This window comes from Camelus ferus, chromosome 15 (assembly GCF_009834535.1).
Source record: "Camelus ferus isolate YT-003-E chromosome 15, BCGSAC_Cfer_1.0, whole genome shotgun sequence".
In the NCBI taxonomy this organism is placed as follows: domain Eukaryota; kingdom Metazoa; phylum Chordata; class Mammalia; order Artiodactyla; family Camelidae; genus Camelus; species Camelus ferus.
In genome coordinates, this window is record NC_045710.1 from 40,196,595 (window position 1) to 40,212,369 (window position 15,775).

The 15,775-nt window shown below is 38.2% G+C and overlaps 2 protein-coding genes and 1 long non-coding RNA gene across 10 annotated transcripts in view; 1 reads left to right on the forward strand and 2 right to left on the reverse strand.

The window, feature by feature from the left end:
• PPP4R3B (protein phosphatase 4 regulatory subunit 3B) overlaps window positions 1-8,152 on the reverse strand; it is a 51,269-nt gene extending 43,117 nt beyond the window's left edge. For 2 of the 4 annotated variants that reach the window (XM_032497584.1, XM_006174460.3), the window contains exons 1-2: window positions 7,795-8,148; window positions 6,402-6,457 (exon numbers count right to left, since the gene is read on the reverse strand). In XM_032497584.1, the coding sequence (XP_032353475.1) occupies window positions 6,402-6,457; window positions 7,795-7,936 (198 nt within the window). In that variant the 5' untranslated portion in view covers window positions 7,937-8,148. Of the gene's footprint in view, window positions 1-6,401; window positions 6,458-7,794 lie in introns of all 4 variants that reach the window. The other 2 variants (XM_006174461.3, XM_032497583.1) reach the window with 2 other exon arrangements.
• Window positions 8,153-8,493: 341 nt separating this feature from the next.
• The window catches only part of LOC106730720, a 391,898-nt gene continuing 384,616 nt past the window's right edge, over window positions 8,494-15,775 (forward strand). For all 4 annotated transcript variants that reach the window (XR_004326333.1, XR_004326334.1, XR_004326335.1 and 1 more), the window contains exon 1: window positions 8,494-8,645. This is a non-coding gene — a long non-coding RNA (uncharacterized LOC106730720). The remainder of the gene's footprint in view (window positions 8,646-15,775) is intronic.
• Window positions 13,951-15,775, reverse strand: part of PNPT1 (polyribonucleotide nucleotidyltransferase 1) — a 42,278-nt gene continuing 40,453 nt past the window's right edge. For both annotated transcript variants that reach the window (XM_006174463.2, XM_032497582.1), the window contains exon 30: window positions 13,951-15,446. The gene's annotated coding sequence lies outside the window, so the exon portion shown is untranslated. The remainder of the gene's footprint in view (window positions 15,447-15,775) is intronic.

Sequence of the window (15,775 nt, forward strand, 5' to 3'; positions counted from 1 at the left end):
TTAAAAAAAAAAAGAAAAGAAAAGGTGATTATGTACAAGCCTAGAATGGAAGTAAGACATGAACTGGAGAAACTTGACAATTTAGCTGAATCTGGTTTGCACAATGTAGTTTTGTACGAGAAATGATTATCTGCAATCTCATATATTAAAAACAGTCTTGAGTAGAATACCATTTAGGTCAGAGGTTCTTAATCCAGGGTCTAAACACATCTTAAACTTTTTATCTAAAACTTGGTGCATAATATCTTCCTTGGGGAAGAAGTCTCTAATTTTAATACATTCACAAAGGAATCTGTGACACATTTTAAAGGATCTAACAAGCCGATTATGTGTTTCATTTTTCCTCCTTGGTACTGATCCACTTCATTAACATAAATAAAATCTAATCATGAAGTATTTGAGATCTTACTGCTTGCTAGACTAAGCCTATGACTTAATGCCTAATGACTCTGACAAAATTTAATACAGAAAAGCTGAAGTTTTTCAAAAGGAATACTTATTTTTTAAAAAAGGAAATAGAAATATCAGATTTATAGAATTCAATGCACAGGTTCAAAAACCAATTTAAAAGTCTGAAAATGAGTAAGATTAACCAGACAAATAATACAGCATCTCTCTAGTAGTTCCTAATAGCAGATGACCTAAACTTTTTCTGAGGTAGATTTTTAAAATACAGTGTGGTACATAACATACAGTTCAAGACAAATATGGTGATACTACTTACCAACAGCAGGATACCAAAGTCTGTGATATATTTGAATTAGAAACTGGGAGCACCAATGAAAGTTTCACTGTCCACTATTTCACTTACTTTCAGTAAAGTATTTAACCTTTTTCCTTCCACAATGGAAAAGAGGAAAATATTCCCCACATGAGGATCATTATAAGATTACTATGAATACAGTTATCTTATTGAGCTTATGTATCAGGTACTGTGCTAAAGCATTTTTCATACATTAATTCACAACTATTATATGAGGTAGATAGTATCTCCATTTAAAAAATGAGGTTCAGAGAAAATTTGCTCAAAATCACATAACTAGAAATAATGGAATTTAAAAACTAAAGCATACCCAATCCAACACTAAGCCCATGTTCCTGTTAGTATGCCCCATAAGAAATGTGAACAAATTCTAAAGGACAGCAATGTTCTTAACAACTTGCTTCCCAAGCGTCTCCTCTGTGGCATTGTAAGAAATAAGAAGGATCCTAAATAAGAAACACCTCTCTCCATCTGATTCCCAAAGATCCCTCCTTGGCTCCATTCTAGACCACTACTCAGAACACATCTCTATCAGTCACTCTTTCCCATGTTTCCAACCTAATGATTCATGTCCTCTACTTGTACACCAGACCTATAGTTCAAAGTGCAGAGTGGACTCTACTTATTACAAATTCATGCTGTTATTTAATGTAGCATTCAAAATTGTATAAATCTCTTTTCCTCTCATATTCATAAGTCCATTCCCCACAATGGCTCTCAGGTTAAATGTTAAATCCCAACATCCTCAATTTTACTGGATGATTTTGCCAATTAAGAGATAGATACAATAAGATCAGATCATTTTCATCTCTACCTTCATCTCAGTGGACATTTCTCCGAACAAAGCTTAGAATATTTTCAATCTTTCTCTTGGCAGGATATTAAACAGCATTTGCTGACTGACTGGGCCTTCTTTCTTTACCAAAATTATGTTCTCCCTTAGTCTGCAGACAACACACTTTCCTGATTCTCTACTCTTGGTCATTATTTATTCTTCTTCTTCACTGGGTCTTTCTTCCTGATTACCAAACACTAGTCCAGCAGCATGCCCCATCAATTCTAGCTTCAATATATACCTCAAATCTATCCATTTCTACTGCCATCACCTTAACCCAATTCAACATTATCTCTAGCTTGGACTATGCTGCATCTCTCAACCAGTCTCCCAGTCACTGCCTCTCTTCAAGTCTACAAACTGGTGTTACTATATTGAATTATGTCATTTCTATGCTGAAAACTCTTCAAAAGCTTTCAACTGAACTTTGAAAATCCAAACTAATGATAGTGACCAATCCACAAGCAGCACTCAACCAAGTATTGCTGGCTGAATGAATAAATGTGGACTCAATCTTAAACTCTGTTCTTTTCTCAATTTATAGCTACTCTCTCAAAGGAGATCTCTTGCAGCTTAAAGTAGCATTTAATGATTCTCAAATTATAATCTCCTGCACCAAACTCTCATTCTATCACTAGTCCCAGGCACTCAGTTTTAAGACTTTCCCATTTATTTCACTCACTTCAAAGCCTAAATGAAAAAAAGGCACAGAACAATACATAGTACACTACTATTTATGTCAATAAAAGGGACAATATATGTGTGTGTGTGTATATATATGTGTGTGCGTGTATATATATATATATAATATATATATATATTATATATATATATAATTGCATGCGTGTTTGTTTACATGTGCATTAAACTCTAGCAAAATATATACAAAACTGGTAACCCTGGTGACCTCTAGCAAGTGAAACTGCATGGACAGAGTCCAGGATGGGACAGAGACTTCACAAATTCCTTCTGAATTTTTAATTATGTGAATGTACTGCCTATTTGAAATACAGAGCTTTTTAAATTTTTATTTGTTGATTTTTTAAAATAAACAAGCCTCTAACCAAATGATTAATATAAACCTGCTTTCTTCTCAACTTCCTGATTTCTGGAGAGAACCATCATTTTCCTGGCCTCTAGACTCAAAAACACTACTAGTGACCTTTGATTCCTTCTCTTTCATATTTAATCATTCAACAAATCATCCAACACTTTCTTAAAAATATACTGGAGTTCTTTCCCTTCTTTTCAATTCAATTTACTATGCTGGAACAGACTTTCATTTTCTTGTATCTGAATTATTGCAAAAGGTCTTGCTACCTAAAGATCTTCTGTTTCCCTCCCTACTCTCAACTCATTATTCATGACATTGCCACACCAGCTTCCTAAACAGTATCAGTTTCACGTAGGCTCCTACTGAAGAAGCCATAATGGCTCCCTTTTGTTTAGCAAACCAAGCTTTCAAATAAGAAAACTCTGCTGCATATAGGCTTAATATCTTTTGTGTCAGGTGTACTATTTCCTTCCATATCACAGTACCTTCAGCAGACACCACCAAAAAGAGTGAAGTTTTCTCAGTGATTTTGGCTCAAATAAATCTCTGCTTTCTCTAATTTTCTACTGACCACGTCTGTGGAATAAAGTTGCTTTTCACAGTATTTTGTGTTGGTGCATACCTGCTGTATAATCTCAGTTAAGAAACAACCTTTCTATGCCTTAGTTGCCTTATCCATGAAATGCTTTCGTGGGCTTTTGATGAGGACTGGGTTAAAACACTTTATTAGCTATTTTATTACTATTCTGTAATTGTTTCACTTGTTATGTCTTGCCTCCCAATAAAACCCAGAATGAGGATTTCCTTATACATCTCTCCTAAAGCCAATTAACACACAATTGTTAAATATAAAAGGTATACACCCTATGTTACTGCTTTTGATTTAGTCCAGATCAGTGGGATTGATTCTAAATAACTTAAAAAATTTTGACACATGTATCAGTCACTTTATGTTCCACTGTATAATCATTCTCTTCTCTCCCCAACGTGTTTATTTAAATACTTTGCAAGTTTATTTGTTCCTTTAAGGTAAATATATCTTCTTCCCACTAACTACTTCAATATTGCCCCCAGTAAACAGGAAAGTGATGTAAATCAGTGATTACCTATTGATACTGCGTCAATAACATCCAACTCAATTCATTTTAATTTATTTTGAGCCTGCAATTCAGTACTTTGCTTTTGGAAAACAAAACAATGTATTTTGAGCCCATATTTCAGTACTTAGCTTATATTAGAACTGTAATATTAAAAGAAGAATGTTAAACATTCCTCTCAGATTTTATTCAATGCACTTTAATGTAGCAAAATATCTTATAAACTGAACATCTCATTAACTCATTCAAGTTTTTTTTTCAATTGAAAACTCAATAATGATCAATTCAATTCATATAAATTTTGGAAATAAGTAATTTTCTAGACTACTGAAAAAAAAGGTAATTCTAATGAACACAGAAAAAAGTGTTTGCAAATCCCAATTTGTGTAACCTGGTAAAAAGTGCAAATAACAAGATTTTGGTGAAAATACAGAAACTATTATCTATTACAAAGAAACTAAGTTTAACATAACCCCTATATAGCTCTTTGATTTCTATTAGAAAAGTGCACTCAACTTAAAAATAAAGAAAATAAAACAAGTGACCCCATTTACACAGGTTTTTCATTCTTATATACAGTTTTTCATAATAGTCTCATTGCCATATTCTTCTTATACTTTAATGTTATTTAGTAAAAGTACTTCAATTAGAAAAAAAAATTTTAAAGCCCTAGTAGTATATTATTTAAATGTGACTAATTACACAAAACATTTTCCCAATGGCATACATTTTTTAAGAAAAGTTTTCTTTCCTCCAATATTTAAATTTTTAAGCAGAGTAAAATTATGTTCCAAAGTTTCTAAAAATATTCACAGAACCATTGTGTAATTCTGGACTAATGTTGGGGGACCATTTTATACACAAAACTCTGCCATAATGTGATCTTTCCAACTGTAAGAACAACTAAAGGATTTTGTATACAATTTGAGAAGAATCTGTAACATAACTAATTTGTGGGGTGTCACACTTAACACAGTTCCTAAGAATTTTATACTCATGCAGGTAGGAAAAAAATGATTACAGAATATTAACATTTCTTCCCCCAAGAAACAAGCAAATAAAAAACAAATGAAAAATGGCTATCTGGTAAAAGTCAGTACAAAGAGAGTAACCACCTGCCTGGCTTACTTAGAAATTAAATGTACTTAAATATCTACCTTAAAACATCTAAGTTACAGAAAATGTCTTCAGGTATTCAAATCAGGACAATGTTTAATTTGATTATCCATCAAAAAAGACATTATTTTCTAAGCAGAGAAAAAAACTTAATTGAATATTGAAAAATTTAAAAATATTTCAAAGACTGATCAAGAATGTATTGTATACACACACACAAAAACTGCTTAACAGTAAGACTTTTACTAATAATGCATTGTGCAATAGACGTAATTTCATTCCTCCAACTGTGAAGTATTTGTTTCTGGGCATCCCAATTTTCACTGACTTTGAAAAAAGTAGGCATTGATGTAAATATAATTCCCAAATAATTTCTTTTCCTTCAAAAATCTCTGCCGTATTTACTTTACACACACACAAAAAACCTGGAAGTAATCCAAATGTCTAACAATAGGTGTATATCGTACATCAGAATACTATACAGTTCAAAAAAAACCCAACTAGATCTACATTGTTAACATGAGCAAATCTTCAAAATAACGTTGAGTGAAAAATGAAAGTTGCAGAATACATGTAAGAATACGAGATCAATCGTGTAAAGTTTAAAAACACATAAGACTACATATTATTTATGAATACATACATGTGCAGAAAAGGTATAAAAGCATGTACAGAAATAATACACATCAACTTCAGAATAGTGGTTACCTACAGGGAGGATGGAGAATGGATAGAACAAGACAGGTACAAAGGGGGTTATAACTCTATCCACAATGTTCCACGTTACAAAAAGATTTGAAACAAATATGGCATAATGTTAACATTGTTAAATTTGGTGGTGTTACACAGAGACTCACTGTATTATTCTCTGTACTTTTCAATTTTGAAATCTTCCATAATAAAAATGAAAACATTCACAGAATAAAGGTTGAATCACTGCTGCCATTTCCAGATTAGGTAATTAGGCACACTAAAACACAACACAGGTTTTCTTTCCCAAATAAGACAATAAATATTAACAGAAAACATTACATCATCGGCAGTGTACACTTTCATCATCCATTAATTATTATATTAAAAAATACACAAAGAACAGAATTTAAATGCTTCTACTTCAAAATCTTTACCTCTGAATGAGTCAAAGGATCTAATTTCACACCACAAACAGGTTTTCCTTGCTTTAAAAAGGACCCCTTTGAATTTTCTTTTAAGCCATTTCCTTTAAAAGTTATTGAGAATAAAGGCTTAGTGAACACAGCACAGAAGATACCTAACTGCAGTTAAATACGGCTAGTGAATGCACTGTATCTTAATACAAACTAACAGTGGCTCAATTCAAAAATAAAAAATGACTGCCAGTACAAACTTTCACTTTTTAGTTTGAAACTTTTAACCTGCAAGGGAAATACGTATGGGCTGTATCTTTGTTTACCAAACATGTTTTTTCTTGTCAGGAAAGCTTTCCCATCTTTGTCAGATTAACACTTCTTTGATCACAGATGAAGTCTTTCAAATTAAAGATAAATAACTACTTGCCTGTTGCTTCTGATATGCAGTGTTTGGATTTATCTTTGATTCCAAGAGTAGTGATCCTGAAAGATAAAGAAAATAATATTTATAAGTTTCAATTTATAAAACCCTGAATAAAACATCAGAATACACATTAAAAAAAAAAACTTTTAATTTTTTCTTCCCCCAGCAAGACATCTGAAGTAATCAAATGTATTCCAATTTACATTTTTCTCTCAAGATCACAGCTTCGTAATTAACTTAGAACACATCATCCTATATACCTTTTAAAGGAAAGAAATCAAAGACCAACATTCAGATCAAGAATATACAGAGACTAGATGACTTATTATAGTTTTATTGAAGTAAAAATTTTAAGGTCTAAATGACCACCTGAAGCCAAATTCTTTTTAACAAAGTTACTTTATTGCATTTCCAGTTTAACAAAACAATTACAAAGGACCACAACAGGGGTCTAAGTACTTAGTATACAAATTACAGAACTGCATTTATCCTTTTCTTCAGAAGAACAAAAGGAAGGACAGATCGTGTAAAAATAAATGCCCATGACTATTTAAAATAAAAGAGAAAGTGCAAGAGTACAAAATATGTCAAGAATAAATCTAAGATTGCTAGTTTTCTTTTATCTGCATGTATCAGTTACTCAAACCGAGGTGTTCAGATTACAATAAGGTGTGTTAAAACTAAGGCTCTACATTTCATAATTTAAAAATACTTTACATATGACTCGTACAATACATCAACGAATACAAATTTACAATCTGCTCTGGTGTCCAAACTTGTTGAGGTTGTAAAGTATCCACTTTTCCATAACACCCTCTACAAAGGTAGCCTGGAGGGATCTCAGACCGAAGATGTCTGTGCCTGTGCGTGCATGTACCGTGGCAACAGTCTGCAATAACCCCAGGAAAAGGTGCTTTCTGGTTTTCCCCAGCACCTGTCGACAGTGGCAACTGGAGCTCGTTGGTAAAATGGGTTAAAAACAACAACAACAACAACAACAACAACTCAGAAAATAAAGTTTCACTAAACCTTTTGTAGCAGGAATATAATGGATAAGAAAATAAAGTGGGGAAGGCCTTCAGTACCCTAGAACGAGATCACTACCTTGTCTCGCATTACTTCTCTCCTTCTCTCTCACACTCTTCCCTCTTTAAGAGGCGAGACTGGAGACGAAGGGGTCAAGTGTTTAATAAGGATAGGAGGCGGGGGAAAACGAATCGGCGTCTGACTGAGGGTAAATCCGAGCAAAGTTGTTTTTACCGTACGGAAGTGTAGGCACAGAACCAATGCGCTGTCCCAAGAGGTGATAGTAACGTACCCGGCCCAGGGCCTAAACCCAAAGGCAGTGCCCAAACCGGAGGTACTGGCCACTATCCTACGGTTCCAATAACCTTACCGTCGGACTCTGCCCGAACCAGCAGCGACATCCCCTTGAGCTCCTCCACATAAGTGGAGGAGACGTGCCCGGTGCCTCGGTCGTCCCATTGCCGATCTTCGTTCAGGGTGTAGACCTTCACTCTCCGCCGCGTATCCGACATGGTGGCTGCTGTGCCCACTGCTGCAGCCGCCGCCTCCTCGCTCACCTCGTCCGCGCCCCTCACTCTTGAGAGACGGTAGCGGCGGTGGCGAAAGCAGCGGCGGCTCCGGAGAGGCCTGAGTTCACCATGGCTCCCAAGGTTCAGCCGCGGGAAGAGGCAACAAGAGCCACTGAGACCTTTCAGCCCGAAGTCCCGGTTACCCCTCAGTGCACCCCCGCACACACCCACCCTCCCCGCCCTTTGCCCCCCAGAGCTCGCTCGCTCTCCCACTGCCGCCGCCGCCGCCGCGGTAACTACTACAGATCCGCCATCTTGTAACCCGATTCTCTCTGCCTTTCTCTTCCTCCTCCAGCAGGCTCGCACGGGCTGTCCTAGCAGGGGCTACGGCGGCCGACGAGTCCAACAGGCAACGCCTCCGTTTCTGCACGCGCTTCCCTACCCGACCCAGCTAGACGTTCTCGCGAGGCGGGGTATGGACTGAGGTGGGAGGGCCTAAGTGCGACTTCCTCTCTCTCGGCCCCGCCTGCTGGCGCGGGATCTCGGCTTGGTGGGCGGTTCTCGCGATTTCCCGGTCTCCGCTGGTACCGCGAGATTCCTCTTTGGGCAGGCGGCGAGAGCGAAGTCGTGGATCCGGCTTCGCGCGGTTGCTGGCTGTCGGCGTGTGACGAGCCGTGGGATTTCTGTGGAAAAAACAAAGCGAACCTGGGAGGTACGCATCCCTGGACGGGACTCACCCTGAGCGAAAGGGAGGAAAAATGTGCTCGCACTCTTTAATGGAAGCTCACCTTTTAAGCCTGAGGGAAAAAGATAGCTTAAACGTTTCTGTGAGGACGTTAGGAACTTTGAGCCCTTTAAGGGCACCCTGTAAAACTGAGGTGAAATTCACTTAACATGAAACACCCACTAAAACCCATTTTGGAGTCCGTTACAGTTAAGCATCTCCTCAGGAAAAGTAATGGGTATCCCCAGGCGGTTATAACATCGTACAAAATTGTGTTGACAGTTTCCTATTTCCCGCCAAAGTATTTTACCGTTAGGCTTTTGGTGCCTAGCCGTTGAAAAGCATACTTTCAGCTTCATGAAAATACAGTGCCCTTCGCCTGTTTGTAATCTCGGAAAATAAGTCTTCAGATAAGTTTCGGAAAGTGGCGGGGAGCTACCTTCTTAACACGTCTAGGAGCATTGTTTTGATATTTTTGTTTCTCTTGCTGGCTTTTCTTGCGTTATCTTTCGGGAGGTCATCTGCACTGAATAAGCGGAGGAATTCTCTTGGCACTCACGTTAATTGTCAAACATCACATTAGTTGTTAAATACTGCGCAGTGGATACAAGTCATGTGCTGGGCAGTCGTTTATTTAAATTCCCGTTCGGTCTTAGTAGAATCCTTTTATTCATTTTTAAAGACAGTTTTAGCCTGTTCTCCCACCAGCTCTTTACAACCCGTTAGTCTGAAAGGTGTAAACCTGTCGAGACGCACACGTTTACCCTGAAGTGCATCTTGGGAGTTGTAGTCATTCCTTACCAGTGGTATTGTCAAAACGCGCTTAGGTTTTGACAAGATCTTGTGTGTACACCCCTCCCGCGGTACACTAAAACGTGAGACGTCTTACACAGAGCATGCGCCGGATTAAAAAAAATTTAATTTCAAAATCTGGACACACGATTTCTTTGTAATCTAAACAGAACCTAAAAAAAATACTTGAATTAAGTAGTTATAATATTACGTAGCAATAGAGCCAGGTTAATTGCTGTGACTCATGTGGACAAAATGCATTTTGAGCCCAGAGAAAATAACATTTCTGTCTTAGGTCAGAGAAAGCTTCACACATAACTTTTGAACCTGATGTTAGAGGACCCCTGAGTGGGAGTTTGGTTTGAAAGGTGTTCAGGACTGAGGGGATCAGGTGAACCAAGTCATAATGTGTTACTGGCCTAAAAGAATTATGTATGTTATGTATTAAGTTAAAGGAGTGAGGACTATACAGAAGTCACTTTGACACTATACCTGTTAAGACTTTGATATCCCACAAATAAGACAGAACTCTGGAAAAAATTGAAGTAATAGGAGTCATTTCCTGTCTTTAGTCAGTTATTCAGGAAATATTTGTTGAGTATTTACTATGTGCTAGACACTGTTCTAGACTAAATAAATAGAAAAAGTCCCTGTTCTCATAGAGCTTACATTCTAGTGTAGGAAGACAATAAAACAGATATGTGCCAGGGACTGGTAAATGTTATGACCAAAAAATACAGTAGCAAAAGATTAAAGAGTGAATTTGGGAAAGGTAATGGTGTTTACTGAAGAAGGCCTCTGAGGAGAGGCAGTCAGCCATGCATTTGCCTAGGGGAAGTGAGAGCAAGGAAAAAGGAAAGTACAAAGGCCTTGAGGCTGTAGAATGCTGAGTGAGCGAGAAGGATAGCAAAGAAAGCAGTGTGACTGGAGTGGAGTGAGAAAGGGGGAAAATTGTGGGACATAAGGTTGGGAGTGGGAGAAAAGCTGTTGAAGGGCCTTAGATTTTACTTTGAATGAGTTGCAGATACATTGGAGAGTTTGAACTAAGGAGTGAAATGATCTGAAAAATGTTTCAAAGCATCCCTGCTATCTTCCCATTAAGTATCTCTTTTCTTCTATACTCCCTAAGATCTGGGATAAGGGAACAAAGAAATAAGGGAACAAATTTAAACTCTTAGGACTTATCTCTTGCCCCTTGCTGGATTCTCAGGCACACGTTCTTGATTTTTTTCTTGCCCTAGGTCATAGGGATTCCCTCTTTCTTCTACTGCAACAGGCCCACCTCTAACATTTGTAAGGTGCAGGACAAGCATACAAATGGAAGACCATATACTTAAAGATTTAAAAATTAAAAGTCTAAAAATTTAAAAGTTTTAAGTCAAGTTGTTAAATAAAGTATATTTTCTTTTCCTACCTATGGTATACCTTAACAAATAAATTGTCATAATGACCTGGAAACCAGATTCAAATCTAGAATTCTTAAATTCCTCAGAGTTCCAGAATCTCCCTCTGGCCCCTGAAGTCCTTAGTCTGCCTTTCTTCTCTTCTCACACCTCAGCTCTGTCCTGCACTTTGATAGCCCTCATGTGCATACCTAGGATACCCCAAGCCTTCTGTCCAAGCCCTGTCTGTACATTCCTGAAGGTAGTCATCCCTTGGCCACTCCTCAGGAGGACAGTTTGGGAAAAGGACTGTGCAGACCCTGGGAGCAGGCTTGGCCTTTGGGACAGGCAATTTGAGGGTGCCCAGAGCATGGTCTAGAACGGGAAGAGTGGGTTCCAGGTGGATACATCCCTTGGTTTCATGGACTTCTCACCTCATGGAGAGGAGCACTGACAGAAGGCCAGAGCAGTTTTCTCTAAAACACACGAAGGTGGAAGTTGGAAGGTGGAAGTCGGTAGTGCACTGCAACAATGTGTTTTCCCCAGCAGAGATTTTCTTCAGGCAGTCATTAGAGTTCCATTCCAAGGGTTGCAACATTTACATCTACCACCCTTTTTTTAAACACACATAATGGAATACCACACATACTGTTGTATTAACCTACCCTAGTTTATTTAAACTATCTTCTATTTATGTATATGTATCATTTCCAATAGTTTGCAGTTTCAAACAGTAAATGATTACACAGAAGTTATTTCATGTGTACCGTTATTTGTAAGTTAAATTCCTAGAGCAGGGGTTTTCAACCTTGGCACCATGGACATTTTGGGCTGGGTAATTCTTAATTGTAAGAGGTTGTCCTGTGCATTACAGGATGTTTAGCAGTATCCCTTTCTTCTACCCACTAGATGCTGCAGTATTGCACCCCCTTCTCCTGTTGTGATAATCAAAATTATCTTCCATAATAGCCAAATGTCTTTTGAGGGCACATTACACTTTGTAATTCTTGAGGATTAAAAAATGTATATTGTTAATCTCTACAGGGTAAACTGGGTCATGTCTTACATCTTTGAAATGTGAGGCTTTTTGTTTTCACCCTTCCTTATTCTGTAAGATGTTTTTATGAAAAAACTTTTATGAAAGTTTTTTGCTATATTCACTCATTTTTTCCCTTAAGGTGATTAATCCTTAAGGCCGTCCCCATTTAAATAAGCCATCAAAACTGATAACCTCCTCTTCAGCTACATTCCTATTTCTTTCCCCCTTTTTAGCCAAACTGTTCAAAGGTTGAACTTGTTTATCCTCCCTTCATTTCCTCACCTCCCACACTCCTCCATTGAACCTATCTTTTCTGGTTTCCATCACCCCTAGCACTCACCAGAAAGCTCTTAATAAACTCACTAAAGACATCTATGTTGATAATGCCAGTTGAAAATTTTCAACCCATTTTACTTGATCTGAGTTAAAATTGACACTTTTTTGTCTTAACTTTCTTCCTTCTAGTCATCTCATGATGACTCCTGTTTTTATACTTAAGTTATCACCGCAATTATCACTTACATAGAAGAGCCTTCTCTGACTCTCCTGACTAGTTCAAATCCCCTTGGAATGTACCAAAAAACCCAATTCACGTTGGTTTAAGTGCTAAGAGAATTTATTGGCTTATGTGAATAAAAAGTCTGGAGGTAAGAGGAACTTCAGGGTTGATTTGATTGAGTGACTCATCAGTACCGTCGAGAAACTGATTTCTTTCTGCTTCTCAATTCTACTTTCTGCTCTGTCAAATTCATTTTAAGGATGACTCCTTTTGTATCCTAAGCTGGTAGCCAAGAGCTCCCAAGGCTACATAGTTCATCCATGTCAAAAGAGTTTTTTCACTTATCCCTTGTTGCATTGTGATTATATTGACTTAGGTCACGTGCCCATCCTTGAACCTAGAGTTTTGTGGTCTAGGGAATGCCGAGTATTGACTGGCTGAGGCTAATCAGACCCCATGCTTGTAGTTGGGAGTGGGGTTAATCCCACCCAAATCCCATGGATGTTACACTATGTGATATGGGTAAAATAGATGCTAGGAAGACAAGAGTATTAATTTTATCTTCCTATTTATTACACATTGTTATAGCACCATGTACCCCTCCATTGTAGCATTTGTCATACTTGGAGCTTTATGTAAAATTTTTGATTAATAACTGTTTCCATATCTAGATGAAAAATTTTCATGAATCCAGGGAACTTTTTTTTTTTTTCACACCATTGTGTCTCCAGTGCCTAGCATAGGGCATGGAATACATCAGGTGCATGAATAACTATTGAAAGAATGAAGTTTCCTCTAGAAGTTAACTACTTATTTTGACATTCCCTGTAGCAGGTAATTTAAAAACTACCCTATTAGCGCAACTGAGATTCAGTTAATATTTGAAAGCTCCAGATTGTTGTCTCTAATTTCTATCTCCAAGCAGTCAATTCTTGATACACCACTGAGTGATACGTGAAACAAATTCATATTATTTTAACATCTTCCATAGTTTCTGATTTCTAATAGGATAAAGTTCTGTAGGATGGCATATAAAGCTCTTCACCAATTGACACCTACCAAACCCTGCCTCTCTACTCTCAAGAGCAAGGTTACAGACTATTGGTCTTCCCTTGGGTGATTTCCTTTTCCCATCACAGCCCCTCCCCTAACTCTTACCAGATGTTTTTAGAAGTCTTTTCTTTGGGGGAATGTAAGTTTCTCCAGGTATTCCCCTATATCCTGCCTGAGTAAAGACAGAGGAAGACTAGAGATCCAACTATTTGGTATTCAGGCTTTCACTTAATTCCCACTTTTAACCCTGTTTCACAATCTCCCACTATCTCCTGTGACAAGTGTCCCCAAGTCAAAAGTTTCTCCAGTTTCAGAAAATAAATCATTCTTCTAAGGTGGCAGTGGCAGTGTTACATGGGCATGTATGGGTATGAATGTGTATATGTGTGTGGAGGGGAGTCTTTTGGTAATAGGGATAGGGAAGTGGACCCAGGCCTATAGCCCCTCTGTGTAGACTTACCCTGCCCTCAAATTCTCACCCCTGATCCTTTGATTTTTTGTGGAGATGATTCATTCTCTTGTTGGAAATGCTACTTAGATCATACTCTTTATTAAATTCACAGACACACACAATTATATACATATATCTGGATTTGAGTCTGAATTCATTATTTTTCCATTATTTTATTTGATCAACTCTAGTATGAGTTTTAATTGCTGTAATTTGTTTTGATATTTGGTGTGGTGGCCATAAGTACACCACTCAGATCTCCTTAAAGAGAACTTGCTTTGGGGAACATAGTTGACAGCCAGCTGCCACCCTTTTGGATACACCATTATGTTTGTGCTGAAGCCACAGATAGCTCCAGCTGCTCCCAGCTGGTGATTGAGCATAGCAGGGGTACAAAATTTGTCCTTTCTGTCCAAAGCAGAACTCCTCTAATGGGCATCTTTGGCTTGAGGAACTTACCAGCCTGGATGAGACTTTCTTGGAATTACAATAGTCTGAAGTTCTTTCTATCCAGTATTTCCTTCCCTCCCTCCTTTTACAGAGGTCAGACTTGCACTGTGGTATGTGGGCTCTCCTTGTCAATTCCTGAGCCCACTTACTTTATCCTTCACAGACACTTCCCCCAGTCAGTATCTTGTATGAGTAATCCTTTATTGGCATATGCCTGAGGACAGAACTGACATTGGTAATATGGGGAGGGGTGCCAGAAATCAGGCAGTAAGATGGGGTTTGGGGAATGGTTTACTCAGCCTCTGGCACAAAGTGACTACTGACTACACCAGTAGTGACCTAGGAAAACATTCTAGAAGGAGGAAGAATGCTGTTGCCTATTCAGTGATTCAGGATTTGAAAGGTATGGGGGAAACAATGCTTACAAGGATAGATTAAGTTGTACTATTGCCTTGCAGAAGGAAAATGAAATGAGGCACTTAATACAGTTAAGAACTAAGTTTGGGAGCCAGGGTGACACTTTAGGCTTCATAAGAGGCCCTTATTTCCTGCAGTGGAAGAACAGACATGAGATTTGATAGTTACAGAGCTCTAAAGGTGTTTGATGTTCAGCCTAGGGAGGTCTGCTATGCATCTAGGGCCCTAGTTGGGAAAAGTATGAAGCTTTGAAACTAGGGATGGTGTCCCTGAGGATTTTGGCTCTGTAGACACCCCTGGGTCATCAGGGCTTGCAGAAATGGCTCATAATGCCTAGCAAGAGGTAACACTGCCCACCCCTTTGCAGAAAGACCTCTTCCATAGTTGCTCCCGTTTCTTCTCTTAGCTGAGAGGCTGTGGTAACTAGGGTTAAACCTCAGCATACTCTGCTGGGGACTGCTGGGCCTGATAAGGTAGGAAGAAGACTACACACTGAAGTAACTGAAATAAGCTAGCATGTACTAGCAGGAGCCAGAGAAGTACACTTGGGATTGGATTTTGAGGGTGCTTGATCAAGGAGGTTGGAGGTTAAGTCTGGCTAATAAAAATTTCATTGACTTGAGATACGTTTTGGGACATAAGATTTAACCCTGGCCAGGACCCCAGGGGATGGGGCAAACTCACTGCTGACATAGCTCTTCAAAACCTGAAAAAAAGTGTGAGAAGTGGAAATGAGCTCATACCACGGCAATGTTTGACTGCTGGAGAAAACAGCAGTTTATTTTGGCAAACCTATGTGGCCACTGCTCACTTACTAGTTCTAACACATAGTTTTATAGCAACTTAGTGTTTTTCAGATGGTTATCTGCAGATGTTTTTGTTCTCCTCCACCTCTTTTTAATCTTAATCATGTTGTTTAGGACCTCAGAACACTAATGAGAGTTATAGTGATGACTATTTTCTTCCTGACTTCAATGGCAACATCTCCAGTGTTGTACACATATTCTTAATTTCTGATAGATACCATTTACCAAG